The sequence below is a fragment of the Misgurnus anguillicaudatus genome, chromosome 12, assembly GCF_027580225.2.
Source record: "Misgurnus anguillicaudatus chromosome 12, ASM2758022v2, whole genome shotgun sequence".
In the NCBI taxonomy this organism is placed as follows: domain Eukaryota; kingdom Metazoa; phylum Chordata; class Actinopteri; order Cypriniformes; family Cobitidae; genus Misgurnus; species Misgurnus anguillicaudatus.
The window spans coordinates 24258988-24285278 of NC_073348.2; the positions used below are offsets into that span (position 1 = coordinate 24258988).

The 26291-nt window shown below is 36.7% G+C and overlaps 3 protein-coding genes across 5 annotated transcripts in view; 2 read left to right on the forward strand and 1 right to left on the reverse strand.

Annotated features, from left to right (window-relative positions):
* Window positions 1-12840, forward strand: part of kcnip1b (Kv channel interacting protein 1 b) — a 69068-nt gene extending 56228 nt beyond the window's left edge. For all 3 annotated transcript variants that reach the window (XM_055208643.2, XM_055208640.2, XM_055208641.2), the window contains exons 2-8: window positions 8707-8831; window positions 9606-9675; window positions 9755-9825; window positions 9919-10026; window positions 10110-10214; window positions 10291-10353; window positions 11690-12840. In XM_055208643.2, coding sequence (XP_055064618.1) covers window positions 8730-8831; window positions 9606-9675; window positions 9755-9825; window positions 9919-10026; window positions 10110-10214; window positions 10291-10353; window positions 11690-11737 — 567 coding nt within the window. In that variant the 5' untranslated portion in view covers window positions 8707-8729 and the 3' untranslated portion in view covers window positions 11738-12840. The remainder of the gene's footprint in view (window positions 1-8706; window positions 8832-9605; window positions 9676-9754; window positions 9826-9918; window positions 10027-10109; window positions 10215-10290; window positions 10354-11689) is intronic.
* A 284-nt stretch (window positions 12841-13124) lies between these two features.
* npm1a (nucleophosmin 1a) lies at window positions 13125-17434 on the forward strand. The gene is made up of 11 exons (XM_055208639.2): window positions 13125-13283; window positions 14679-14758; window positions 14881-15000; window positions 15122-15215; window positions 15636-15742; window positions 15841-15887; window positions 15977-16067; window positions 16163-16243; window positions 16345-16470; window positions 16600-16674; window positions 16754-17434. Exons 1-11 carry the CDS (start codon window positions 13244-13246, stop codon window positions 16802-16804), a joined length of 912 nt encoding a protein of 303 aa, XP_055064614.1. The 5' UTR covers window positions 13125-13243; the 3' UTR covers window positions 16805-17434.
* Window positions 17435-19828: 2394 nt separating this feature from the next.
* On the reverse strand, window positions 19829-26007 carry tlx3b (T cell leukemia homeobox 3b). The gene is made up of 3 exons (XM_055208638.2): window positions 25292-26007; window positions 22950-23187; window positions 19829-20981 (listed from the first exon to the last, which is right to left on the reverse strand). The coding sequence occupies exons 1-3, from the start codon at window positions 25734-25736 to the stop codon at window positions 20768-20770; spliced, it is 897 nt and encodes a 298-aa protein (XP_055064613.1). The 5' UTR covers window positions 25737-26007; the 3' UTR covers window positions 19829-20767.
* Window positions 26008-26291: the final 284 nt, after the last annotated feature.

Genomic DNA, 26291 nt, shown 5'->3' on the forward strand with positions numbered 1-26291 from the left:
TTTTTAAAGTTTTTGCTAATATGACAGTTTACAGCAAACTAAAGTTTCAAGGCCACTTATGTTTAATACTTGACTGACCAGACCAGAATACTTATTCTCTGTGTCATTTCACTTTATTTATTATGACTCAACTTGTATACTTAAATGTTCTGATTTCTTTGAAATCAATATTTGGCTTGATGGCAACATCTGGTGTAAATTTTGTACCAATAGCCCACTTAAAAATCCCCTTACTGATAAAAGTGCTGATGAATACATTAGGGGGCTCTGTGATCCATGTCACTGCCACGTTTGGGTGTTATGCAAGAACTCACAAGGGACACAAGTTTGAATGTGATCTACAGTCGTTCCCCGCGCCATCCTTTATCTTTCACTTAAAAGATTTTGCTTAAAAATCGGCAATCAGCTGTTTTTCTGAATGGCCTAAGACTGGGATTAAGCAGATTTGAAGTGAAAATATTTGATAAACGTTTAATACATGCACTCTAAAAATGGCTGGGTTATTTTTGACCCATAATGGGTAAATATTCGACAGAACACGTGCTGGGTTAAAAATGACCCCATGCTGGTTTAAAATAACCCAATGTTGGGTTGTTGTTATGCAACCATGGGGTATGATAACCCAGCAGTTGGGTTAAAATAACCCAGCATTTGGTCAATTTTTAACCCAGCACGTGTTCTGTCCAATATTTACCCAATATGGGTCACAAATAACCCAGCCATTTTTAGAGTGTGCCAAGTGGATTTGGTTAATATGATTATCTAATTTTTGACCAATGTGGCATGTAGCGGCTTCGACATCTGAGCTCCTTTAAAAATGCTGGGTTGTTTTTACCCGGGGTTGGGTCACTATTGGACAGAACACACTGCAGAGTTAAAACAACCCAGTTGGGTCATTTTAACCCAGCAGTGTGTTCTGTCCAATAGTGACCCGGCCCTGGGTTAAAAACAACCTAGCACTTTTTAGAAAGTGCTTTGTATAGTTGCTTAACCAAGTAAATGACATATAGTAACAGAATTATTCATTATTTTCTGATTAAAATTTAGTGACGTAATACTATGCCCCGGTCTGTTGGACAACCTTCTATTCCCCTATAGCTCCAGCCAAACTGTTTAGCACATGCCAAATGCTTTGGGACATTAAGCTTTAAACTAAAGTCTATCCATTCAAAGATCAGTAATCCAAGACCGCTGGCTGGTCTGGGTTTCATTTGGTTCTCAGCTGTGGCTCAGGGGGGCAGTAACTGTGGCTCGGTCTTAATCACAGAGCTGCAGTAACAAGTGATTAGCACTGCCTATACACCAGCTGCTCATGAATATTCAGTCCCTGCTATTAAACTATTTCCTTGCTCTTCTGACATCTTCACCTATAGATCTGTCAGGATCACTGTGAGCAACTCCCTGTAGTGTGCTGCAGGAGAAAGTGGGCGGTAAATTACAGTTAATGTGTCTGTGACATCATAGGTTGGCATCTGATGTCATTGACATCTTATGTGTTGTGCTGGTTCTAGAAAGACTGCATGTTTCACTTTATTTGGTTTACTTATAATATGTGACCCTGTCTGTGAAATCCAGGCTAAAGTCTTATCATCTAATTATGAGATTAGGAGCACCAAAGTTTAATTTCGCATTAATTTCAATCTTTGACATGGTCTTGTTCAAACAGAAACCCTGTAAATTGCTTTGGATTAAAGCGTTTGCATAATGCATAAATGCAGACGTATTAAGACCAAGTGGCTAAATAGATATTTAAAAAACTGGATGTTCTTTTTAACTTTCTATACAAGCTAAATCGCTTTTTGTCTAATCTCTGTGTTAAAAGATTTACTCTAATGGCACTAATAGCTACTTGCAGTATGTGTCTGTAAGGTTTATTTTAGTGTATTCCTGCTGCTGCTCTTTTTATGGACTTTGTCACTGTTTTAAGTATTTAAGAGGTCTCATTCTGGGCTTTGCTTGCCCCTCCACATTAGCTCATTTTTGTCCACATCTCGTCCATTTTCTATTCTATGTGTTTTTGCTCTCTCTGTTTCCTCCAAACATGCCCATCTTCAGCCCTTAGTGTAATATGTATCCCGCTCTGACCCTATTCTTGTGTGTTTGTATTCGTACACTGGGACTTCTCAAGATTATCTTTTGACCTTTATTTACCAACAACAACCATAATGTCCTGTAGTTGGTAGTTCACTGCATTATCATTGCAAATGTCATGGGTTCAATTGTAAAAAAAAAATCTTGTTGCACTACAATTTTTAGGGTCAACTTGAATATGCAATTCATTTCAACTTTCTTGACTAGTGAGCAGTTGCTTTAAATTATACAAATAAAGTTGCATATTGAGACATTTGGCCTGTCACATTGTTTGTTTGGAATGTTCGCTTTATCTTTTCCTGCCATTTGTCATGATTTCCATTCTCACTATCACATCTATCACACATGATATAAAGAAGAGCGGTGATAATTAAGAGTGATGAAGTAAGTTAAGAGCTTTCCTCTTGTTTTATTGCACAGGCAGGGGCTTCACATCTTGTCATCGCTATGTGATGTATCTATTACAGCCTTTATCACAGTTATTACATCCTTTATCACAATACTTACTGCATGCTGTTTGGTCTCATGATGCATCTAAGTGTTGTTGTAATTCACTTTAGATTCATCTGTATGTTTATATTCTCCATTATCGGTTTAGCTTGTAAAGTAGATTTAAGTTCACAGCGGTATCGCTGTCTTTGTGTATAGATGGATTTGTTTAAAATATCAAGGGTTGAAAATTGAAATGAAGGGGGCACTGTAAAGGATCCAAAATGTTTTTAATGTGTTTTTATACGTACACAACGAAACATTTTTGGTAAGTGTCCCTGAAATTTTCATCAATATTTATGCATTTTATAATTGTACATAATTATATGCGGTTTAGTTTACATAAAACAGATTACTTATAGCTCACTTGGTAGAGCATGATTAGCAGAGCAAAGATCATGAGAACACAAATAATGATAATAATGTATAGCTTGAAAACATTGCAAACCTCTTTTACATTGGACAAGATTAAATGAATGAGAAACCAGACAAATGTAATTCTCAGGGGAAGTTGCTAAGGACAGGTTATTTTGTTGCTAAATGTTGCTAAGTGGCATTGTGACATCATTGCGTTATGACATCATTAAGTAACGACATAAAACTGTAGCATATCAATCTGTAGAATAGACAACGAGGTTCCTAAAAAAAAATCTAAACTGACTTGCCATCTCAGTGAAATATAGTTTTTTTTGTATACCGTAGTTATGTTTTGCATGCATACATACATACATATAAAAATATTTATTATTTGTTCACAATGTTAGTTCACAAATAATGTTAACAGTTCTAACCTATTATTTTGAAAATATTTTAATAATTGATGATTATCAGATTTTTTGATTTTCTACCATCATAAAATACTGTATAAGTTCATTCATTATTAATATTAGCAAAATTGTAATGTGAAATGCTGCATGCTAGAGCTGTGCCTGGTAACTAAGCTAAGCCGTCACTACTGCTGTCATCACTCACCATGGCTGTGTATGTCCGAAATAGCTCCCTATACCCTTAAAGATGTGTAACTTTTAGAAGGATCTCTTGACAGAAATGCAATATGATATACATAACTATATTATCAGTGGTGTATAAAGACCTTACATAATGAACTGTATTGTATTTATTCTACATACATAACGTTTTTATCTATATGCACCGTGGATGTTTTATCTACATACATACATTCCTCTTACATGGAAGTCACCGTCACTTGCTCAATTTTCTACCGATTTTTAAACGGTTTGGTTTATTACAAACGTTATTAACGATGCTTTAACATGATTCATGAAAATGATTCATTAAGTATACAGTGTCATAGGTATATCTCTGACGTTTAAAACAAACCAAACCGTTTGACAATCGGTAGAAAATTGAGCAAGTTAAGGTCATTTAAAAGTACATGCTCCGTTAAACACAATGCTATGAGTGAGCGCGCGTCCTGTGGTAAGATGGCCACCAAATGCGGACGTTCCACTCAATTGGCCAGCAGCGCGGGCGAGACATTTAGCATTTATACATATCTTTGGTGTACCCAACTTAATGACATGTCTGTCCCATTGCAGCTACCGTAGCTTCTCACTGCATTTTGAAATTGAGGTTAATTGCAATTCGCAACCTCACCACTAGATGACGCTAAAAATACACATTACACCTTTGAATAGTTCACTATTTGAGGGGAGAGCCAGTTGTAGTGGTGTCTGAAATTATAGTGGACATTATTAAGTGCACTTATTCAATCCCATAATGCTCAGCAATATTTAGTGTATAACCGATGTACACTTAACGGCTAGCTGTACTGTCATGGTCCTGCCTTCTTATCATAGTTTTTGGCATTGGCCTTTGTTTTGGGCTGTGTGCTCCCTGTCTTGTCTTCTGATCTCCTTGTTAATTATCTTAATATTGTTTAATTCATGTCACCTGCACCCTCATTATTTACTCCCCTATTTAGTGCCCTTGTGTTTGCTGTCCTGGTTCGTTTCTTCCCTGTGACTCCATGTTTCATGAGTTTTGTCAGTTGTTTAGCCCCCTCGTGGGCCTTTTTGTTACTGTCAATAAAGTTTTGTGTTTGAAATGTCTGCAATTGGCTTCTACGCCTCGTGAATCATGACAGCTACCTCTTTAATGTGAGACGCATGCCAAATGAACTCCCACATCTTGACACAAGATGGCACACGCAGCACTTACGCCGTTTAGTGTCTGAATTCACTCACTCGTATTCGTTCACTCATTCAAGTGGACTATTTAACAAAACTAATGTAGGGAGAATAATGGTATAGCAGGCGATTTCGAACACAGCCAATGTCATTTTGCTGCAGGCGAACAGGGTGTACAAGTGTGTTACAGAGAAGGGTGTTTTGTATAGGCCTAATTTAAAACACCTTTGTTAAGTCTTTTTTCAGAAGTCGCACAAATTTGCCAAAGACAGAAAATAGCTAATTTAAAAAAAAAAAGCTGCTAGGTTAGTCTGAAAAGTTGCATCATTGAATGCGACAACGAGCTATAATTGAAACTCTATAATGAGCCATTCACATGGTGCTAAAACAGCAGGATGGTGCACATAACACAAAAACATTCATGTCTCAGTTAATGGGTAAAATACACATGAAATAAGAAAAAAAATTTGTTCACATTTCACATTCTTTATATACGTAACCCAAAACATTTTCAAGTATGTATTATTGTAACGATAATGTAATGGTCACACATAAATAATGATAAAAGTTATAAATAAAGACATATGACAAAGAATAGTTCAAAGACGTATGGAATTGGGATGTTTGCAGTAGATTACATACGAAGCAAAATGATGAAAGACCTGCCATAAACCATGGTCATCACCACTAAGAAATGCAAAATGTTTGCATCATAGACAATGACCCATAACACAAACAATAGGACTATATGTGAGTAATCGGATAAAAGCGTCTGCCAAATGCATAAATGTAAATTACATAGCCAGAGGGAAGATGAGCATTAGCATATCTTGTGATGATTTCAACTAATCACAACCATCATTATCTGTGCAGACAAACTCGAGTGAAATATCTCCCACTGACTTGGCATACTGAGAGGAGATACAATAAAAACCTGCTGTAACATATGTTGCATTTAAAAGCTAGTTTTCCCACTTGGCTATCCATCTAGCTTAACCAGCACGGATGTGCTTGGTCAAATAGCTTTACCAGAAAAGGTCATGCCGGTTGATAGATTTTACCAGCTAATGAACCAGCTATAACCCCAAACCGGTCCTAAGCAGGTCTTTTTAGAAGGGAAATAAGATAAACGCCATGAAATGAGTTCATTTATTTTCGAGAAGCATGTATTTATTTATTTATAGAAGAGAAGGTGGAGAGAGCCATACAATTCAATTCAATTCAATTTTATTTATATAGCGCTTTTCACAATTTGGTAATTGTATCAAAGCAGCTTTACATAATAGATGCAGTGAAAAGCAAAGAAAATCGACAGATAGCACAACATAATAAACGATAGCACAAGCAGTTAAATTTGCTACGGCTATAAATCAACATTATAAGCAAACGTATTACTAATGTAACGTATAGAAGTTAAGCCCAAAAAGGCTGCCTCCCCGGGTTGAAAAACCCCCTAGGAGAAAAAAACCCCGGATACATAGAAAATAAAGAATGAATCAGACTCATTAGTGACTGAGAGGTGTGCTATTGATTGTGCTATAAATCACCCGGCTGATGTGTCCGTATGTTAAGTATAAATTGAGGTAATAGATCCTCGTTGATAGTATAATTTATAATCAGTACCTTGAGACAACTTGTTTGGTTTCTGAATAGAAAAATGACATTTAAACCATTTCGAGAAATGAACACATTCACATAAAAAAGGACCATTCACAATATCAATAGCACTTCACATTTAACTGTAATGCCATCACCACATGTATGTTTAAGGATACCCAGCAGGTGTTTGCAAATAAAAAACAGATAGTGGATTTATAAGGTTTGTAAAGCTACTCTCCTAATCTACCCATGGCCATATTCATCCGTTCTGCAGATTTTTCCATCATCCCATCTGCCTCTTCACACACCAATCATTTAAAGAGCTGACACAGCAGCAAGCTCTGGACAGGAAGTGTCCCCGTAAACTGAACATCTTAAAAAAATACTAAATGGTACTTTTTCATAGATTAAAAGTATAATGGAATTCTCCCCATAAACCACATATGCCAACGTAACGTGTGTGTGCGTGCGAGTGTGTGTCTTAAGATACATGAATCATCTTTGTTTCCTTTCTACCCAAACCAGAAAGTCTTTGAAGGTGTATGTTGTAGGTTTCTGTGGCCCTGAGCAGAGTTTCTGATTTGTAAATGGGAAGCAGGAACTGTCTGTTTCTGATCATATCATTAAAGTCCTATGTTGCCCCCCATTATTGTTATTGTTACCAAGTTTGGCTTTCTTACAACCAAAAACAGCCCCAATTTAAGTACTAAAATGTATCATGACTTAAAGGGAAACTCCACTTAAAAAAAGCTCATTTTCCAGCTCCCCTAGATTTAAACATTTGTTTTTGCCTTTTTTTCACTCACATCTCAAACTTGTCTTCTGCCATTTTGAGTACCTGAAGTGGTCGCAAAAGAACTAGAAGCTATGCCTTCAATATGTTGTGAGCATCAAAATCGCTAACACAACATGATACTTTGCTCAAACTATCACCTGTGTCTCTACACATGAACTTGAGAATGGAGAACATTGTTTGTGTACACAGAGTTTACTAAAAAGAAGGTTTTGAACAACTGACTTTGGTTGTTTTGGTGTCTGCTCGCCGCCATCTTGCCAGTCAAGAGGTATTGATCTCCGAATGCGACGTAAAGGGGAGGAGAGGAAAGATGGATAGCTCCTAAAGCATAGTTCCATATAAATGCACAAATAATTTGTTGTTTTGTCACAAGTAAAAAACAACACTGTAAAAATGTCTGTAGAAATTACAGTATTAATGGGTATTACTGGCAACTTACTGTAGATTTTACATTTATGTTATTTACTGGTAACATTTTGTTCAAAGTTAAATGAACATGAAACATTTTTTTGATTTTATCTTCTACAGTAAGTTACTGGCAACCAGCTGCAAAATTACAGCAAATTTTTAAGAGTGAATATTTTCCTTTCTAGTGGAAAATGGAGCATTATATGAGATTCATTCATCCGCATTCGGAAGTCAGTTGTTCAAAACTTTTCTTTTTAGTAAACTCTGTGTACACAAACAATGTTCTCAATTCTTGCGTTGATGTGTAGAGATCCAGGTGATACTTTGAGCAAAGTATCATGTTGTGTCGCGCCTTCTTAGTGTTGTAAAAATAGTGGTAGTTCGGTAGCAGCGGATAGTGGCTGGAAGAACGCATCAGGGATCGAGTAGGCATCACACCCTAACCAAGTTATTTTTTTTTAAGTAGCGTTTTATTCATGACAGTTGAGGTGCGAAATGTTGTCTTTCACGATTTCTGTATCCGTAAGAATCATAGACAGTAAAAGATAAGAAATTCGTAAATCTTAGCAAGCTAGCCAATGCTTGTCAGTAACCTACTGAACTTTTGTTTGTTTGTTTGTTTGTTTGTTTGAAAGCATTCTTGTAAGACCCATGTTTGAAATATTGTATGTTTATATTTATAGAAGAACATTTTCTGGAAGGCATTAAACTTTTGTGAAAATCATAAAAAATGCTAACGCTGGCTGGCAACTTACACAGTAAAAAGTAAAAGTTGGATCAATAAAAAAAAATTCTTGTACGACTGGACAAAATTGGTAAACTTACATTTTCTCACTTTAAGTTGAAAATGTTTCAATATTTTAGGTGTTACCAATTGAAGTAAGTTTTTTCAAGTAAAGCAGCTTTCACTTTTTACAATGTACAATAAATTACCGCAATTTTACAGTGAGTTTTTTTTTTATTACATTTCTCTTGTTTTGTTAAAGTATCTTGAGTCTCTTAAAGTTTCAGCGTCTGTCTGCAAACTCAAACATTTAAATTCTTGTAAGACCCATCTGAGTTACGGCTTCCACATGTCAACAGCGTCTCATTTGTTTCAATTATTTCCCTTGGGAAGAAACAGCAACAGTCTATCAACGCAAAATTGACACGCCTCTCTCCATCTTTCTGTAGATACTGTAGATGATGAATTGGAGATGACGATGGTCTGTCATCGGCCGGAAGGTCTGGAGCAACTCGAGGCACAGACTAACTTCACCAAGCAAGAGCTACAAGTCCTTTACAGAGGTTTCAAAAACGTACGCTGCCTTAATTCAAGCTTCATTGCAGACATTTACTTTCCTCGAATTTCTTATGACACATTTTGAAATCGTTTCATAAGCTGATAGTGTTGATGTAATCTACCTCTATGCTTCAATGACTTCCTTTATGAATCATCATATCTCATCTGCATATCCAATCCCTCTGGTTCTGTTTGCCGTGTGTCATCTATCTTTAAAACTCTGTAAACTCGTATTGTTTCCTTCCGCATTATCCAACATGTCACTAATCATACACGCTGGCCTGCAGCAACACTCAACATAGTCATATTTCACAACACAAGCATTCACACGCTGTATTAGGCACGCATCATGCAACACACCCACACAGTAGCTCCCATTTGTTCTTGCAAAAGCCATTTTTTTTGTATTACCCCTTCATCATATTTTCAACCATGCTAAAATAATTGATCAAAGAATGGCTTGTAAAACAGAGAACGCTTATTGATATGATATTTTAGTGCATAAAATGTTTCAAATGTTGCCTATCCAACTACTCAACAACATCTTAGGTTTTTTTTGTTACATTTAAATTTTAAATTATTAATATATAATACACATTTTAATTATGCTTTTTAAATATTTATTATCTTATCAATATTTCTGTAATTGTAAAATAATACGGACACTTTGACCCCTGCAGTTATGTTACTGACCAGCAGGGGGCACAAATTCCTAAGAGCCACGGCTCTATATGAGTGCTGTACTTTTGCCAATATTAGGGCAATAATATAAACTTCTTTTTATCCCCAGGAGTGTCCAAGTGGAGTGGTGAATGAAGACACCTTTAAACACATTTACGCACAGTTTTTTCCTCATGGAGGTATGTTACTATGTAAAAAGACCCCATAATAAGTCCATACCAGAGATATAAAGGTCCTCATAATGTTGTTGTTGTCCAGATGCCAGTACATATGCGCATTATCTCTTCAATGCATTTGACACCAAGAGTGATGGATCTATCAAGTTTGAGGTACAAAACAAGGCTTGTGCATAAAAATATATACTTTGTATGTTTCTTAGTTACACCAATAAACAATTGTCTATTTTTCTCTGCCTGTCTTAGGACTTTGTGATGGGACTGTCAACACTACTGCGTGGGACAGTCAGAGAGAAACTTGAATGGACATTTCATCTTTATGACATTAACAGAGATGGATTTATCAGCAAAGAGGTGTGCGCGCATGTGTGTGGCACTTCTAAAAGAGCATCATTATTTATTTCAGTTACCGACTCATGTCATTTTGTTCCTAACAGGAAATGACAGAGATAGTGAGGGCCATCTATGATATGATGGGCAAGTACACTTACCCTGCTGTAAAAGGGGACGTACCGAAGCAGCATGTGGATACTTTCTTTGAGGTCAGTACTAAGTATGCATTAGGTCAGAATGTGTTAAATATCAGCAGAAACTAAATTCATTTTTACTCTCCTACAGAAAATGGACAGAAATAAAGATGGTGTTGTAACGCTGGAGGAATTTGTCATTGCCTGCCAGGAGGTAAATCCAGGTTTACTTAATTAAAAATGATTTACAACTTATTTAATCAACTTATTTACATTGTGCTTTAATCCAAAATATTATAATATCTATCAGAAACATTTATTGTATAGTATAAAATTATTATTATTAAGGATTATAAAGCAGTGCATTAAAGGATTAGTACATTTTCTTTAAAAAATCTAGATAATTTACTCACCACCATGTCATCCAAAATGTTGATGTCTTTCTTTGTTCAGTTGCGAACAAATTATGTTTTTTGAGGAAAACACTCCAGGATTTTTCTCATTTTTATGGACTTTAATGGACCCCAACACTTAACAGTTTTAATGCAGTTTAAAATTGCAGTTTCAACAGACTCTAAACGATCTCAAACGAGGCATACTGGTCTTATCTAGCGAAACGATTGTCATTTTTGGCAAGAAAAATAAAAAATATGCACTTTTAAACCACAAGTTCTCTTCTTCCTCTGGCTGTGTGACGAGCCGGCACAATCTCACGTAATTGCGTAATGACGTCGAAAGGTCACGTGTTACATATATGAAACGCACATTTTCTGACCATTTTAACACAAAGACATTAATTAGTATAATTCGACATACAACAACGTCAGAACGGTCCTCTTTCTCCACACTTGTAAACACTGGGGCGTAGTTTTGATACCTCCTCCGTGACCTCTTGACGTGATGACGTATTACGCGAGGTCGCACTGCGCATCACAGGACTGGAGGAAGATGAGAAGTTTAACAGTGCATATTTTTTATTTTTCTTGCCAAAAATGCCAATCGTTTCGCTAGATAAGACCCTTATGCCTTATTTGGGATCGTTTGGAGTCCTTTGGAGTTGCAATTTTGAACTGCATTGGGGCTGTTGAGTGTTGGGGTCCATTGGGGTCCATTAAAATGAGAAAAATCCTGGAATGTTTTCCTCAAAAAGCGTAGTTTCTTCTCGACTGAACAAAAGGGAAGACATCAACATTTTGGACGAGATGATGGTGAGTAAATTATCTGGATTTTTTTAAAGAAAATTTACTACTCCTTTAACAATGCAAAGGTTGTGGGTTTGATCCCGGGGAACACGCACACTGATAAAAATGTGTAGCTTGAAGCACTATAAGTCACTTTAGATTAATATGTCTGCCAAATGCATGAACGTAAAGTGAAAGTAATTTCCTTAAAGTGTACACAGGGGCCACATTCTATATGTAAACCTCTGCAATGCAATGAGATCCAGTTTCATTGAATAGATTATACTGCCTCACTGTGGTCAAACTGAAGTACTGCATGTCTGTATTCATGCTAACCTATATTTTCTCTTCTCTGTCATGTTTCCTCAGGATGAAAATATGATGAAATCCATGCAGCTCTTTGAAAATGTGATGTAGGGAAGACTTTGCAACAAAAAAATAAAAAAGAGTGGACTACATATACAGTTTATAGTTGAACTGGGGGACACTGTGAGATGGACAGATGCATGAGTCTGCAGTCTTTCTATTTTTTGGCGTTGTAATATATTTAATATTATTTCCTGTAAACTGTGGTATTTTCGGATGTTACCAGCCAAAATTCCACCTTGATCCAGCTAGCCCTGTACAGACCTCCCAACAGAAGACTGCATACTGTATGCTTGACAGCTATTGTGTGATGTCTGACTATTGGGTGGCCATCATTACCCTTCACCCTCCTTCTGTGCAAAAAAAAAACATCACACTGAACATCTCAGGCTTTTTCGTTTGCTTGACCCAAGAGCTCAGGACTCTATGTTTGGTCTACTGAAACTGCATCCTGGAGGCATACGGCTTCTTTTGCTTGCTTTCTTACAAAAGAGCTTGCATGATTAAAAACAATGGATATGTTTCCTATGAGTTGCTTGAAAATAATGTTGGCCTTCAAATATCTAAGTTGAATTTTTTAATGCGTGAATATATATATTTAATGATTTATTTATGGCTTTTGCGGGATACTTAATGGGATTTTGTGTCTTGTGTTGTCAATGTTCTTTGTGGGTTATTGCTGTCTATAGTTCACCTGCTTATGTCTATCTGTCCCAGTACCTATTTAGCCATTTTTATCCTTCAGATCCTACTATATAAGGTGACACTAAGCCTAAAGGAATGTGTGTACAGGTTTTACTATATTTGTGACGTTTTGCAATTTATGTCACAAATATAGGGGAAACTAATGATGAAAATCAACATTTAAAGTGGTCCTTATCATGTTCATATATCAGGCAATAGAGTTAAAAGCAGGCCAGAAAACAATTCAAATGTCTATGTTTATGTGTCTGTGTGTGCAAGTATGCGGATACAAGGAGTATTTAAGAGGAAGTATCACTCTCGACTGTCCCCTGGTACCCTTCCATACTTTCTTTCAAAAACAGATGATTTATGTTAATGGCAATCATTATAAACATAAGCTATGTATATATTTGTAAGTATGGTGCCACATGAAGAAATGTCCAATGAGGCGAATAAAAGGAACATAAAAATAAGATTAAAAACATTTGTGGAATAACCATGCATTTAAGTTTGGTTTATTTATTATAATTAGGAATATTATTAAATAATTATTTGTAAATTGGGTTTATGTTGGTACATATACATATGTCTATTTTAAAAATGTTCACATTAAATGTTTTACAGTGGTTCGTTTGTAATAATATTAGTTTAAAAGACTTCAAGAGATCATGTATCAGAGGTCTAGTTGTACATTTAACCACGCCTCAATCTTTACATAGAGCTCTGTTATTGGCTGGACCGGATGATCGTCACAGTAATGGGCGGGATATACACAATGTGGGCTCGCGTGTGTGTGTCCTTCTTTCTTCCAGCCGAAAGGAAAGCACGACACACATTCACCCTACACACAGACGCTGAAACAACATATCAAAGATGGATCTAGAACAAATGGGTCCTCAGACTTTCCTTTACGGTATGTAATACATACATGCATTTTTCAGATCACGAGCACATGAAACATTAACGGGTTTATGCGCAGTTGAAGTAAATTGAGAGTGGAGTAAAGTTGGGTAACTAGCCTTCTAATTAATCAAAATTAAGTTACATCACCAGATCTCAAGCGGGTTGGCAGCGCGTTTCATATTTAAACTGCATTGAATGGGCTCTGAAATCGGTCTCAGAAAATGTAACGCATGCACTTAACTGCATTCAGTTAACTTTAATGTAGCAGTAGCATAAACTAGCACTTGCTAATCGGTTACTAAGCGGTATTATAATGGTTGTTAGAAGTTGATCGACCACATGTTAAGGTGTATTATTTATAGCATAAATTGACAAGTTTAAAGTAAGTTTATATTTTACATCCACGCTCACATTTAGAGCAAAAATCACTCGTGTCTTCTCGCACGCGTTCTTTTAACACGTGCACCAGGACGGGCGCTCCAAAATGGCGTCACCGTACTAACGTTACACGTGTTTGCTCAGGATAATTAGCGTTTGTATTTAATGTATGACTTTCGCTTAGATTGACTAGTGATGTATTTGTTGTGTGTTTTAGAATAAAACTGCTTTATTATGATTATTTTGTTCTGTCTTTTAACATTCGTTTTGATTGACAAACGCACCCACGTTGGTTCTTTAAAAAAAACTCAATGTTGCAGTTACGTTATTAAGTTACCCCATTTGAGTTACTCAACAGTGAACTCCTTACATTGTTTATTGTAATCGTCCTCAATATCACTGAATATAACAGAAACCTACATTTGTGCAAACGTCGTCACACATTGTCTCTTGTTTTAGTAAGTGCACTACGACAGCATATATTTGTAGTAGCATACACTCACTTTAAAGGGGAACAGTATGTAGGATTGTGGCCAAAACTGTCTAGTGACACATCAGGGCCATTTTATGATTAATTGATATACATTTCTTACATACTGTTCCTTTAAATGCCCAAGTAATACTTAATAGCGCAACGTGGTTTCACGTGTTATGCTGGTTACCAAAAAGCACGTGGTGAAATCTCTTTCATCCCACCAACCCACCCAATATGCAGAAAAGCCTGTGATTATTTTTTTGCAGTTAAACCACCACGTGGAAAAACTATAGTACACTTTAGTATTTGCTATAGTACTATAATAAATTTTAGTGTTTTGCAGTAATTACTAGTACACAATAAGGTATATTATAGTACTATTCTTTAGTATACTACTATAATCTGTGTGGTAGATACTGTAGTATACTTTGATATGGTAGGGTTAAATTACTGTAATATCTCAATATTTTTCTTGGTTTACTACAGTAAATACTGAAGTATACTACATAAATTTGTCTTGTAGGAATGATTCATAACTGGTTTATTTGACAGGTTGTGAGCTGAAGGCAGGAAAGGATATCATTTTTAACCCAGAGGATGATGATTTTGATCATCAGTTGTCTGTCAGAATGGTATGTATGGTTTGCATCTACTAGTTCTAGTAGTTAAGTGTTTCATGTTATGTAACTTTGTTTTACTAAGATTTATAATATTTAATTCATAAAACTTTCTAATACCATTTATGTTTATGCAGGCCTGTGTCGATCCCACAACAAAAGATGAACTGAATGTTGTGGAAATTGAAGGACAGGACGTAGAAGGTCAGAAAGTAAAAGCAGTGCTGGCCACACTCAAGCCTTCTACCCTTCCCAGTGTCAGTTCAAGCAGTTGTTTTACTTTTTCCATTGATGTATGGTATTATTTTCATATAACTTGAACTCATGTGTTGGCATTGCTGTCGTTGATTTTTTTTCCCTGTCATATTTATATTGCAGGTCAGTTTGGGTGGGTTTGAGATCACGCCACCTGTTGTGTTCAGGTTACGCTCTGGGTCCGGTCCAGTTCATATTAGTGGACAGCATCTCGTCAGTAAGTGTTTCATAGTACTGCGATTAATAAAGTAAATGGACTGCATTTATATAGTGCTTTCATAGATCATAGAATGTGTGCGGGCTCTTTAAAACAAATTGCTAACAAGATTAGCCATGAACGGGAATGCTAATGCTTTAATCAAGTAAAATAGACATCTATATTTCTTTCTTTATATATAAATGGTGTACTGGTTGCGCAGATTGAAAATTTATCGCAACCTTGAGTCCCCGCAGTGGGGAAGTTATGACAACCGTTACAGCACTAGCCTCGATGCCAGGAGCGTACAGCTTTTTTTATTAGCAAGTTTGATAACTGTGGTCATTTACAGCGAACGTTAGTGATGAGCCAGGCAGTACTACATTGCGAGCTTAGATTTTGCCAGCAAATTTCTTAAATGTATTATCTTGTTTCTTTCAGTCATGGGAGGAGATCAGTCTTTTGATGAAGATGATGAGGCAGAGGAGGAAGAAGAGGAGTTGACAACATCTAAGAAGAGGCCAGCACCAGCGGCTCAAAAACCTTCAGTAAGTTCTGGGCTGTTTAACATTTTTTTACAGCTTGCATTATGTGATCACTTGTAATTAAGTTGATTGCGTTTTTTTTAACAAATTTAATCTTATAGAAAAAAATGAAGATGGATGTAGAGGAAGACGAGGATGACGATGATGAGTAAGTGTTATTCATATTACGTTTTTGTATTTAAATGGGTATTAACTTACTTTTTATGTTTGACCTTACTAATTTCAACATTTTTGTAGGGATGATGAGGAAGACGATGAAGATGATGACGAAGAGGACGACGATGATGATGAGGAGGATGAGGAAAGTGAAGAAGTGACACCTGTAAAGGTAAGATAAGTCAGTTAGGCCTAACAAATCTTATACGTTTGTGTAATTTGAAGTGCATTTTAAGTAGTTGAACAACTGCATCATTTTTGTTTTAGGAAAAGAAGCCAGCAGCTAAACCACAGACCCCTTCACAGAATGGAAAAGGACCAAAGCCTGGTACACCAGCTGCCAAACCGGTTAGTACTTCTCTCCTTACAGCATCTCGCCTTAACCTTTAAAACTGATTACCTATAGTTTACTGTACATGTCTGATTTGTGGTGAAATGTGTTTTTACAGAATAAGACTCCAGAAAAGAACAAGGGGGACAAGGCACAGACGCCCAAAGCACAGTCGCCCAAAACACCACAACGAGTTTTTACCGTCCCAGAAATCAAGGAAAAGATTAAGGCTGCAGTTGAAAAGGTTTGTTTTTGATTGCAGTCTCATTGACAGTCTCTGTTTTTGATGGCATTTATTGGGGAAAATGTTTGACTAGGCTGCAGAGTAAAAAGCTAACCATAATCTTGATGATGATCCACTTTTTTTATATAGGGTGTAGCGATGCCAAAACTACAGCCGAAGTTTGAGAACTATATAAAGAATTGCTACAAAACAACTGATGCTAAGGTATGTACTTTACTAAATCTTATTGGATGGCAATATAAATGTGCATTCTTGTATCTAACTGTTTTGTTGTTTCTTCAAGGTCATTGAAGAGCTTTGGAAATGGAAACAGACTCTTAAAGAGAAGAACTAATTGCCATATTTTGGTTAAATTATTTTTTCGTGACCCATGATTTTACTACTTTGCTTTTTGGGAGGTACCTGTATTTTTTATTTTTCAACCCCAACCTTTAGTTTTTTCAAATCCGTGCCATTCCATTCCTAGAGACTCCGATCATGAACTTTTCAGTCCGACCTCTTCTCTGTCATGTCACATCCATGGACTGTGGCCTTAAATTTCCAGGCTTTTATTCAAGCGAGACTCATTGAGCAGAAGATTTTGACCCATCTCTCAGGCTTACTGTAATTTTGTATGAGTTTTTCTTATCTTCCCGTCCGTGTGTTTTTTTTATGACATGGAAACGATCGCCTGGTGTGTTCTGATGGCATGTGTAAGAGAAGCTTGTTTATTGAAGTTTGGCTTGAGCTGTTTTGTTCCAAAACGGTTTCAATGAATCTTAAAGAATTTCAGTATTTCAACAGTTCACTTTATTTTTAAATGTTGGTATTCTGTAACTATAAATTGATGTTTGGGATAGATTTTTGCAAATTGTAAAGAATCCAAATGTCAGCAATGTATATTGCAGTTGATATCAGGGTCTGCATTGACATCTTGGCAGCACAACAGAGACTCTTGAACCTTTGAATAAAATTCAAATGTGAATTCTCTTCATCTTGTGTGACATTACTATAGTCAGCCTTTTAAAATGTAAAGCCAGTGTTTGACTGCTGTGCAATGGCTAATATAATATAAACATTATGGGGTGGAATTCATGGAAAGGGATTAGCTTTGTGCCAGACTATTTGATCTGCCTTAATTTAAAGGGGTCATAGCATGAAAATCTGACTTTTTTTCACGTTTAATTGCAATAATTGGGTCCTCAGTGCTTCTATCAACCTAGAAAATGTGAAAAAGATCAACCCAGTAACTTGGTTTTGGTAAACCATTCTCTACAAACGTGTAAAAAATAAGAAATTGACATTTGGCTCCCTTTGTGATGTCAGAAGGGGATAATACTGTCTCTAAATCTGCTCTATCCAACCATGACACTGCCATTTAGTTCAGGCAGTGCAGACTTTTTTGCACGATTAAGTGCTATAATTGGGTCCCCTTGTGATGTCAGAAGGGGATAATACTCCCCCTTAATCTGCACTATCCAACCACAGCACTGCCATTTAGTGCAGAGATCAGCTCATTTGCATTTAAAAGGACACACCCAAAAGCAGCATATTTTTGCTCATACCTACCAAGTGGCAATTTTAACATGCTATAATAAATTATCTATATGGTATTTTGAGCTAGAACTTCACATATGTACTCTGGGGACACCAAAGATTTATTTTATATCTTAAAGAGTCTTATTAAATGCCCACTTTAAATACACATGGTACTGACATGTCTTGACACATATTAGTGCCATTTTTTGTCAGGTTTGTTTGTAAAAACTACTTAAATGTCCTAATATAACTAAGGCCTAGTCCTAGATTCATCTACACCTTGTCGGGAGTCCAGCCCTAGAAGGAATACTGCCCTGCTAAAAAAACAATAGAAACCATCTTCTATAGAAATTCTATTGGTTTTAATGGAAACTATAATGGTCTCTATTGCTATGTGTTTGGTTCTATTGGTGGGGGCATTAAATCCTACCGGAAATGGCCCAAAACGCACTACAAAAATGAATTTTGTAGTGGTTTAAATGTTAAAAACGAATGGTATTTTAATGGACACCGTTAGAATTTCTGTGATTGTTTCTTTCTATTGTTTTTGCAGCAGGGTGAGCATATGGATGCATATCAGTTTGTTAGACATGACCATTTATTTTTTACCTAAATATCATAATCCACACCTTAACGTTATTATTACAATACTTACATTTTCTGTTTAATCATTGGGAAAAAAAATATGGAAATTGTGTAGTTCTTACATCGTGTCCCACATTCATGAAGTTTGACTGCATTTTCCCCACTCGACATAATTTAAATATTACGTTCATGAAATTAAAAAGGTGGCAATAATAACACCTTACTGAAATTAACTACTAAGTTATAAAGTTGTTTTTTTTACCTCGTTCATGTTTAATGAAAGTCGACTCAATTGACTCAATTGGGTAGACTGCTGCGCTTGCACGTAATATCCGACAGAGGGCGCTACAGCATTATTGAACACCTATTAATGCTGCAATAACTTTTTGGGTAAAAAAAAACTAAAATCTAGCAATTAAGCAAGAACATAACAACACCGGTGTTCACAACAGCCTCCTCATGTCACCTTACCCCGGTTCACCCACGGTAAGCTTAAAATACTGATTTATAATTTGCTGTCGGTACGAATGCGCGGGAAAGACCAGTTTGACGTAATTTCACTTAGAGCCTCGTGGACTTCCATTTTTATGTTTTAAAAGAGAAAGAGGTTACAAATCGCAACTTTGATGAATCCAGCTGAGTGGAGCGATGTCATTGCTGTAGATTTACACTTCCGGTGTAAATATTCTTAGCATTGACTAAATATTTTCAAAGGCTTTCTCGGGTGGCTCTGTAACTTTATTCCATTTACCCACCCAAAGCGTCGACCTGGCACCGCGCTAACCATCTGTCCGCAAAGAGCTGTGGCAAGACTCCACAGGTTCACCCTGCGGAGACTTCAACAGCATCATAATGTAAGGAGTCTGTTAAATCACTTTATAATGGACACTCCTCCATTTACCCCCACCCAGCCCTTTAAAACAGGTCAGTTTCCTAGAGTCAGCACTTTGGAAGTAGGGGGTTGGTTGCGGAGGGCATAAAGGCATTTTTATGGTCCCACAGGATCTCGCATTTATCTGCTTGAGGACATAAGTGCTTCTTTGCTGTGGCAGGCATAATCGACTACAGCCAACTACCAGGGCTCAGTGTTTATTTGTCGATCAAGTTGTGTAGCACGGTGGTAGACTTGGGTGGACCTGGCTCTGAAAGCAAGGCATTACTCTCGAGAAGAGTGCTGCCTGGGGATTTGGAAAATGCCTCTCCTATGCCTGATCCAAAAGCATTAGGGTAATAACAAACTAAGCAAAACACACAGTTTATGTTAATGCCAAAACAGAATGTTTATTACTTTTTGTCTGCTATTTACATATTTATCAAATACAAAGTATGATACACGGTTTGGGATGCAACAGCGCACCTTCATCACAGGAGCATCCAACAGCCACCTGCATGTAAATCTTTTATCTTAATGCATTCTTTCCCTCGCCGGACACTTGTGTCCCAGCATCGTATTCCGAGTTTCCCTCTGAGCTGTTTGGAATTGATGCTGAACAAATCTAACGGATAAAATAAATTGCAGCTACTCTGCGCGAGCTGGACGATACATGCTATTCCTCAAATGGCTTGGATGTGCCGCCATAAAAAAGTAGCTGGTTAGCCCTTGGACCCTGAAAAGGTGAATCATGGTTTTATACCCAGGTTGATAATTCAGGAGGGAAACTTGACAGGAAGGATGATTTGAGAGCATGTGTTTCTATTTGTGTCCTGTTTATGTGTTTTCACAAATGGCCAGATGGGGGGCATGTAAGGTTGTGCAACTCGGATGATAAATAATTGATCAGATGTTACTTCTGCATTAATCTTGTACGGCTCTGAGTGGTGGAGAAACTACACAGGGGTGCGGACGGACAAATGGATGGTGGAGAAGAACGTGGGATCTGTAATGCGGCTGTTAGTCCGTAGGTTAGTGGAGTGCTGGAGGGTCAGCGGAGATGGCCCGTTCCTTTCTATAGGTCATTGCCACTGACCCTAATGGGAAAAATCTTCTGTACACACATACATCGTTCATCAAGTCCATATTTTTTTCTGCAGATGCTCCTGAAATGCAGAACCATTTAATTTATGTGAGCTCGCCTGCTGTGCGATGGCCAAAATTAGTTCCTCACTTTTTTGTGGAATGGAAAGGTCTCTCGGCTGGATGGAGATAAGGTCAACCAGCATCCTGGTCCATCAAAAAAAACCCGAGCATTGATATTCATACAAGTGAGGTCACACCGCCAAGCTTGCCACTTTCCTCGCTGGCCCAAGGCTGTAGATTTTGAAGGGCAAACAGTGATGAGTTGTGGATGCAGAGCGGGTCAGATGGAACCGAGTCGGACAAGGACTTCTGAAAGGCGTCGTGCTGGAGTTGGATCATCAGGCGATTGGCCTGCTGGCGTTCTGCCTCCCTCTCCTCTGCCGTCTGGCGTCTGGCATTAGAAATGGAGAGAAGAAATTAGTTCAATGAAAGATAAAATGGACAGTAAATAAAATTAGATATTCTTTTTCCAATGCAAACAAATCTGGTTATATTTACACCAAGCACTACTGGGGTGAATCCATCAAACAGCACTAAATTGTATATAAGCAGTGTCATTCACTTGAGTAAGCAGTACACTTCAAGTGCTAACATCTAAATAAACAAATTTAATCAAGTCAAAATATTTAACATCAATCTAATGCATCAAGTTACACTAACCAAACGAATTGACATTTTAAAGGAACAAATCAGTAATTGTGTGATTTTTTTTTTTTTTTTTTGCTACACTAATTAATATATATAGTGATAGGACACTATTTGGATCGGCCGATATTTCAATTTTTTATTAATATTTTTTCCATCTACCAGTAATTTCTCTATTACTTACACTGTAAAAAATTTGCTGTAATTATGCAGCTGGTTGCCAGTAACTTACTGTAGAAGATAAATACTGAAAATGTTTCCTGTTCATTTAACTTTGAACAAACTGTTGCCAGTAAATAACATAAATGTAAAATCTACAGTAAGTTACTGGCAGCTAGTTGCCAGTAACACCCAATAATACTGTAATTTCTACAGAAATTTTTTACAGTGTAGTGTCTGACAGACAGTAAAATGACCAATCATTATTCACTTTTATGTCACACACCACAGTAGTTCAACACACTTATTCAACCCGTACTGTGAGATGTCAGATCCACATTAATTATGTCTTGTAAATAATGTTTTAAGAACTTTTTTACACTGTAAAAAATTTGTAGAAATTACAGTATTACTGTGAATTACTGGTAACTAGCTGCCATTAACTTACTGTAGATTTTACAGTTATTTTATCATTTTGTACAAAGTTAAATGAACATGAAACATTTTCAGTCTTTATCTTCTACAGTAAGTTTCTAGCAACCAGCTGTAATTTTTGTACATTTTTACAGTATAAATGTCATGCATAACAAATTTTTTTAGTTTTACCAAATATCTGTTTGTCTCTTATTTACTGTAATAACATTTGTTTTATATCGGCTTCAGATTGTGGCCATACAGCTTTCATAATATCGGTGGATATATATATATATATATATAAAATATTTGACTTGCATAACCAATTTGTTAAACTTGCATGCAGCATTACATATTTTTACAGTGAATTTGTGTGATATCGATATGCAAATATATAATAGTGGCATTTTAATCAACAATTTTGAATAAATCCACTTACAGTTTATAGATCTTTTGCTCTAAAATATGCCAAATTTTTATCACACAGTATTTGCTTTAAACATTTTATTCTTAAAAAAACTGCCTTTTTTATAATCCCAGAATTATGTTATAAATTCAAACAGTATTTACTGCTGTGTGATTCCTGATACTAATTTGGTTTATTGTGTTTTAAAAATAAATCTTTTTTTATATTTCCAGGTACAGATTCAGTAGATGAAATTCCTGCAACTAGAAGGACATGCCAACAGAAACACTAAGGTCATGGGTTTGATGTAGAGAACTGTTTAAATGTGATTTTAATGTGTGTTGAATGCATTGTTAGTCTCTGAATAAGTTAGTAAGCTAAATGAATGAATATAGTAGTGTTATATTATTTAAAAAGGCCTGAATCATATAGCCAACCCTGTTTTGCTTACTTCAATTATTAGTTTGTTAAAGTGTGTTAAAGTAAATAAGCTAATGAAAGTTGAAGTCAATTTTAACTACATTTTCAGGGAAAACTATGAAAAATGTGTATGTTGGCAAATTTATTGTAAACTGTGTTAATGTTTGCAATGACAGTGTTCTGTTCTGCTTTGTCCTCCATGTCTGGTTACATGCTGCATATTTTAATCTATTTGTCTATTTGAAAAATGTAGTGTTTCATTATGATACTAAGATATTACATGAGTATTAATATCTCTTTTTCTTTCTGTCTCACCTCCACTTAGTCCTGCGGTTCTGAAACCAGGTTTTGACCTGGGCGTCTGTCATCTTCAGAGTTTTGGCCAGGGCGGCTCTTTCAGCACTAGCCAGATATTTCTGTCTGTGGAAGCGTTTCTCCAGCTCACAGATCTGCACTCGGGAGAAGGACGTGCGGGGCTTCTTCCTCTTAGGTGGCGTGCGGTTCTGGTACGGGTGGCCGATACGCCGGGCCACAGTGAATGGGGTCAGAGCTGCTGTAAGTGTGAAGGAAAAAGCTAAGGTAAGAGATGGGAGGGCAGGACAGGACACATAGCCTATAGGACAGGTCCTATTTTTATCTAAAAAATAATATTTCTACAGCATACTGTATAGATGATACAGTATTTAAAAGCACCCACTCACCCAAGATCTTTTTTATTTCTTTAAATGTATCTTTAAAACTGCTAACCAATAAATGTAGTTTCTTATTTCCTGAATTAATTAATTTAGATATTGTATTAAGTTTAAATATTGTGAGAACAGAGTGCCCAGTCCCACAAAACGAGATGCGTAACATTCCCATAATGAAGGGACAAAGGAAATTTATTCTGTTAATATTTTAGGTTGGAAAATGACCTTTATTTCTTTTCCTTGAAAGAATGTTATAAGAAATAAAGAGCTTTTTCTACAGTGATAAAGCTATTGGTTTTAAGGCTTGTGAAAATGTGTGGTGATTCTGCCTCTTGTTAAACAAAAGGAAAACTGTGCTCTTCATATTTTTAATTACCCCATATCATCATGCACTTTTTAGATGTCAAATTAGTTTCAGGTGATTTATGTTATTGATTGAAACATGCTGGAAACATCATAAATAGATGGATTGCTTTTGCTCTTAGTATTTATTGAGAGGCCTGTGCTCAGGTTACACAAGTGCTTACAATCTGCACACAAAACATATTAATGTTGCATTAAATGCAAACAGCAGCTGTTCTCCTAATGATTGTATAGTTTATTCGTATAATTCAGTATATTGCTAATTTATTTATTACCTAAAACACAGCGCAGAAGAGAGAGAGAGCGCCTTTAGGTGCCAATAAATAAAGCTTCTGAAATATTGATACGTCTTTCTAACGGCATAGCGTTCTGCATTTGCTACAGAATAAAGAAAGCTGGTGATTAATGTGACAGCTTAAAACTGCTTACATTCAAGAGTATACATTCATATGCAAAAAAGGTGTTTACACTAAATAAAGCATACCTCCCTGTTTACTTAGCTGTGTTGAGTAAATAATAAAAAAACGCGCTTCTTATTTTAAATAGGCCAAATTGCCCGTGTTTCATATTATATGTATTAGTTAGCCTACACGTGTGATAATTCAATCTTAAAATTGTATATATGTTTTAAATGTAAATTCGTGCAAAAGTGTCTCTCAAAAGATGTTAAGACACTTCAGCTCAAGCGGAAAGCTTTGAGTTGTTGACTCTCTGTTGCCCTTTTTCATCGTTTTTCCCCTAACATGATTGTAACCGGTTCAGGTGCTTCATGCTTTTACTCTGCCTTCACGGTCAAAGCTAAAACGAGTTACTGAGCCTCATCCATTCAAGCAATCTGCCGAAATGCAGGATCAAGTTTCCCAGGCAGACGGTGTAACATTTACGCGATCGAAACCTCCATCAATTAATTCTTATGATAGCGTTGACGTGAAAACAGCAGCACAGTTTAAAACAGCAGCACAGTTTAAAATAACTGCAATTACTCTTCACAGTTTTTATACACTTAGCCTGCGCTATTTGTGGGTTCTTAAAAACAGATGTGTTATGTCTTATCGCGGTTTAACGACAATAATAATGGTTTGTATTACCAACAAAAATATTGGAAATAATAATAATCACGATATTTCCAACTATTTGGCATTTTTCTAGCTATTGCTAATGTCCTTGGTATTATTATTGCTAATTTGTTGGCAATAATAATAAAAAAAAAACATAAAGATGTGGCTTTTCTTTTTAGCTTTCTCTTTTAATAAAGCCATCACGTGGAGACTTTGTATACAATTATAAAATTAAATTAAATAGGAGGGACATAACAAGTGTTCGTTGTCAAATGACATTAAATAATTTTCCGAATTGAATTTGTTTTACTTGAAATGTCTTTAAATTCCGTGTTTCTTGAATTATAGACTTAAGAAATACATGTACTTACTACCGACATTTTAAACATCACAGATACGTTTAATTTACATAAAACGCGCTGCATAAAAGTTTGTTTATTTATAATATCTAGGCCTGTCTTGTTATTATCCAAATTATGAGATCTGGCGTTTTATTGTCGTTGAAGCTAACATCAGAACAAATTAGAAATACGAATTATTTATTTACCTGCAAACCTGTCTTTTGCGAATCGTTGACTGCTGTCCATCCAGGGAAAACTGAGGCTCCCAAGTCCGGGTACTGCGCTTGCCATGGGTGGAGGCACGGCCGCGGTCAGCGGCCTGTGAGCCGGAACCCTAATCACTCCTCCGGGTGCAAGGGTCAAGTTCACTCCATATGGACTGGAGTCCTCGTATGGACTCGCGATTCCGTGAAACGTGCCGGTTAGTGTCGTGTATGGCGTTGCGCTCGCTCCCGTTGGACTCCCGAGATGATAACTGCCTCCGCTCGTACTACTGCTGCTGGTCTCTGAACTATTCCTCGTCGAGTTCTGTTGTGACTCTTGGTCGGTACCGCTAAGTATTTGATCAATGCCGAAGCTGATGGGTTCATGTTGGGTCGGTTGAGATGTTTGACTGGTGCCACTTGGGCTGGAGCTTGGGGCTCGGTCCATCCTCAACACCCGAACCTTTCCAGCGCCTTTGAGTTTAGGCTATTCCACAGACAATTTAAGACTGCCCTAAAATTGCAAAACGGATCAACAACGCTACGTTTGTGTAAATGGGAACCGTCCGTATTATCTACTTTAGTAATCTATTAGTCCAGCAGGTAGAAGTCTTTACTCGAGATGGCTTGGACGCATTCGTCTGTGGATGAAAAGTTTTTGGCACGAGGACTTGGCAGATTTCTGGCACTTGCGGGGTCTCTCTCTCTTCCCACTGGATCCCTGCTCGGAGCTTGTGGTGCTCTTCTCCTCTTTGATTGGACAGTGGCGAATCTTTCTCTCCTCATTGGCTTGTTACAAGCCACGAAACATAACGGGCATTGTGACATCATTCTTTAAAAATGCAAATCGTTTACTTCTCAATTTCTGTATTGGTCTGATGGTCAAGCGTCTCTTTATTATCGACATGACAACATAATTATATTAGCTTACGAATTATATATACATGTATTTATTTATATATTTATTTTCCAAAATAAAATATGGTGCTTATCAGGAAAATTA